General features: G+C 28.1%; 1 protein-coding gene across 1 annotated transcript; it reads left to right on the forward strand.

Moving 5' to 3' along the window:
* Positions 1-205: 205 nt before the first annotated feature.
* LOC126836717 (uncharacterized) lies at positions 206-4,084 on the forward strand. The gene is made up of 9 exons (XM_050570324.1): positions 206-313; positions 938-1,139; positions 1,310-1,413; positions 1,507-1,598; positions 1,677-1,814; positions 1,882-1,984; positions 2,062-2,182; positions 2,484-2,571; positions 3,837-4,084. Exons 5-9 carry the CDS (start codon positions 1,717-1,719, stop codon positions 3,925-3,927), a joined length of 501 nt encoding a protein of 166 aa, XP_050426281.1. The 5' UTR covers positions 206-313; positions 938-1,139; positions 1,310-1,413; positions 1,507-1,598; positions 1,677-1,716; the 3' UTR covers positions 3,928-4,084.
* Positions 4,085-4,430: the final 346 nt, after the last annotated feature.

The following is a 4,430-nucleotide window of genomic DNA, read 5'->3' on the forward strand; positions in this document are numbered from 1 at the left end:
TTAGTTTAAGCTATTTACGAATTATCGTTGTTTTACACTTTAAATTTGGCCAATGTCCATCACTCATCTGTATTTAGCGTCGGCGTCTACACAATGGCAATATAGATAAAAGATATTTTGTGTGCCGGACATGTCCGCACTGTAATAACACAACAAGCGACGCCTCAGTAAAATCATAATTTCACAATGTTGTTATTTACCAAACGACTCGACTGCTGAGTAGACGAGTCGAAGAGTTTGATATTAATTTTAAATAATAGTGCTCATCCGCCGTGTACGATAATGTCTGTGGATCCCTTCCGTTTCGATAAAAGTAAGTTACGATTACAGTCTCTTCTTTTTTTTTTTTACTTTTATGTATTATTATTTTTTACCCGAGTAAACTAATAAGGTGATTCAAAATTGACGGTGATGAAATTTAAATACGAATGAGGACATTTTAGAGATATTGAAAGTAGGTAGCTAAATTAAATATTTTACATTGGATCTGCTGGACAAAATTAAGTAGAGTATATTTATCTAAGAGGTAGCATTAAGTTTGTATCTGTAGTAGCAATAATTAATGAGATTAGGGAATAGTTAATACAGGCAGGAGATACAACAGAGAACGAGGTCAAGAAAACAGCAGTAGCGTTTGATCTTATGAAAAGTGAACAAAGAGTAGCCATTATTTATAAAAAGTAGGTGAGTTTTGTTGAAAGTGAGTTAAGATGATATGAATTAGGTAATAACAAATATTGTTAAAATTTTGAGTAATATGCACTGATTGGATAGAAATCTACTAAAAGAAAAGATTTTTATGAGTAAAGAAAAAACCAGAATGCTGCAACAATCATTTTTATACAAATATATGCAATATTTCTTTTCATAATAAATAAATAAAAATTTTAAAATCACAATTACGTCAATATGATTTGAATCGTTTGTTATTTGACAGATGACATAGTGCTGTGTTACCACAGATCTATGTTATATGAAGCAAAGTGCCTAAAACGACGAATTGGACCTGACGGTGAAGTGAACTACTACATTCATTACATAGGGTGGAAAACGAAATGGGATGAATGGGTTCACGATGATCGTGTTTTGTCTGTAAATGAGTTTTCGCTTGACCACATGAAAACACTCCAAGACCAACAGTAAATATGTGTTTTAATATTAATATTGTATCGAATGCAATTATTATGTCGTCAATTTTACCAATAATATTAATTTTTTTTTGAGAGAGAGAGCGATTTTTAAATTTTCACATTATTTATAACATGAATCGATCAGTCTAATTAAATAAATACTTTTGTAATATTTTCAGCAAGTTTAAAAAACATTTTAGCAAAGGAAGAGTTGGCAGACGTAAAAAAAATACTGAAGTAAACCAAACCACTGATGCTCCATTTTCGGCTACTGAAGAGTCTGGTAATTAATTGAAATTAAAAGTTAAAATTTTTTGACCTGAAACGTTCCGGAAAAAAATCCAAATTTTACTAATTTACTTATTTATTTAAATAGAACCATCTTCTAATCCGGTTTTGGTGGCATTCAGAACTGTTGAACTAATAGAAAATAACATTAATAACTTACCTGCCATACAAGAGTTTTTGGTAATATACCTTTTTATAATTAAATTATTATCTTAATAAGTATTTTGTTTAACAGAAAATTGTTATTATAATCTTTAGAACATTGTTATGGCTGATAATTGATGTATGTGTTGAACGGATGTACATATACAGCCAAACAGTTCCATCCAAATTCACTGTTATGCATCTCATTGATGGTTATATCGATTCCAAACAGAAATCAACAATATTTGTTAGGTAATTATTGTTTTTCTTACAAAGTTAATAGTATAATAGTGTGGAAAATATAATAAGATATTTTTAGGGAAAGAGCTTTGTGTGTTGGATCGACTTTTATTCAATATTTTAATTCACGAATACAGACACTGCTATATGCGAAAGAACGTAATAATGAAGTGCACAATAAAGTAAATTATTTTTCGTTGATGAGGTTTTATGTAATGAGAATTTTTATTTAATAACTTTACCAATATTTTTCTTTTAGGCTGTTGCTCTGTTATCAGAAAAAATAAGACTTGACAGTTTACAATTCAAATATAAAAACATTTATTCGGAAGACTTGTGGTGTACAGTTTATGGACCCATTTATTTACTAAGGCTATGTGGTACGTATGAAATATTGACTTTGATGTTAGCGAAATGATGTTTTATTAATTCCTTATAAACGCGTTCTGGAGCTCATTTAGTGAAAAAGAACACCTTCCTTACACTCAACCGTTTTTGAAGTGCTTTTTTCCAAACATTGATAATAACATTTTATATGGTCTTACACGAAGTGCTATCCTAATAAACATAATTTTTTAGTGTTTTTGTAGTGTCCTAATTATATTTTTTATACATATACCTATGTGTATTTTAGTATTCGATACTTGATGACATATTAATGGATTTTAATATATTTTTCAGTTAATTTGAAAAAATTTCTAAGACCAAAGTCCGTGACCGAAGACAACCAGCTCTCTTCAATTGCTGATAGCATAAATGATTTTTTCAAGTAAGAATTAAATTTTTTTTTTTAATTTAACGATCCATTTAGTTAAACTATTATATTTATTATGGTTTATATAAAATAATAATCAAATGAACTTGCTGGTTCATCTATGGTTATCATTTTTAATAATAAAAAAAAAACCGGAACACTATTTTGTCCAAACTTCTAAAGAAAGAGCTTCAATAAAAAATTGAAAATTACTTTTTGCACCTTTTGATAATAACCTTTTGATTTATTATTATAAATAATATTTTGATAATAAGTATTATTATTTTAAATTACTTTAATTTATTAATAAAAAAAACGTTTTAATTTCTTGTTTTGTATTAATAGTTCACTGACTAACTTTCAAGTTTCATTTTTTTTTTATACAGTTCAATAAGTACATCTTTATTTTTTTTTTGTAAAAATGAGTGGCAAGAATTAGAAATTTTCTTTTTTTTCTCATAGAAAAAGTCATATTTTTTTCTACCCAAAATTCTATTTTAGTTATTTTAAAATCTTTTTTTGAATAGTTATTTAAAAATAGTTAGCGTTTAATTCCACTACTTTCTCCACACTTTCGAAATCTAAATCAAAATTAATAATTATTGCTCTATTTTTATTAATATTTTGATAAGATAGCTGATAAAGAGAGAACCTAACCATATTCTAAGAACCGGACAAAAAGCGTCCAGTCGAAAGTCAGTTAGTGGGACAAGGGAATATTTAGCTCCAAAAAGGGACAATCCCATTTTTAACGAGACGTATGGTCACCCTAGGCTAAGTGAGAAGGTTAAGTGAGTGATAACTCGTGTTTTATCGTAGAGGGCCATGCGATTCAGTAGGAATTAGACAGAATATGTTGAGATAATTAGAGATATGATTTATTAGCAAAGATAACTTCTGCAATAGATTCATCGCTTTATGCAAGGTGTAAACAACAGAATGCGTTGAGGATGTATAGTACAGAGTTAGATAAATAAGATAAATGATGGTAGGGTTGAAGCAACAATGTGAAGTAGCTTACATTTTTAAAAACTGATCCGTAAAAAAGCCACATTTGTTTCAATCTCAACTTTAGTCAACAATCGACGTGCAATTCAAATTGAGCAGTCGTGTACGTAGGTATCGACTATAGTTTGATGGTAAATTGTTTAGTTATTTTTTCAAAAAATAAAAAAAACATTTGGGTCTAAAATATAATTTTATTCTTATGTTATGAAACATCAACACTGTTTTCTGACAACCTTTCTATAAAATGTCTTTGTTAAAATATTTGTTTTCAGGTACCTAGAACAGCAACATTCCAAATATTTTGCCAACGATGACTACGAACCTGCAACTGATACGAGCGAGACAGAAGTATCGTTAACATAATCTATTTTTCACATCACTAAAAATTCATCCGCTCAATTCTTAGTTTTCTTCCTATTTTGATATAAACTAAATTATTTGAGCAGTGAAGTATAATTTTATGTATTTTATAATGTGTTCAGAATTTATATTTGAATTTTTTTCTACGTCATCCATCGCACATTCAACTTTTTTCCTCTTTTTATCTTTTGACTTATCAATTTTTTTTTTTTTTTTTTTATGACGTAACTGACGTTTGGTCGATAATGTACATCAATTTTTAGTCATAATATTATTTGTACTTTTACTAGTTGTCCAAATGTATATTTTTTCAGTCAATTATCTATTTTGTATATTGTCATTATATTTTTTGTTCAATTTTATTCGTAAGCCAACTAATAATTATATTTTTACATCAATTATTGTCACTTGCTATTATTGAATGTGCCAATATTTTTCCTTTTTTAGTATAAGATAGTACCTACAGTTTGGTTATATGTTCCTGAGTGGTACCAAAAATAAATAAA

Source organism: Adelges cooleyi, unplaced genomic scaffold (assembly GCF_023614345.1).
Source record: "Adelges cooleyi isolate 19-005CV unplaced genomic scaffold, UGA_ACOO_1.1 ACOO_flye_CR_arks_rails_tigmint_CR_PRNA_247, whole genome shotgun sequence".
Lineage (NCBI taxonomy): Eukaryota > Metazoa > Arthropoda > Insecta > Hemiptera > Adelgidae > Adelges > Adelges cooleyi.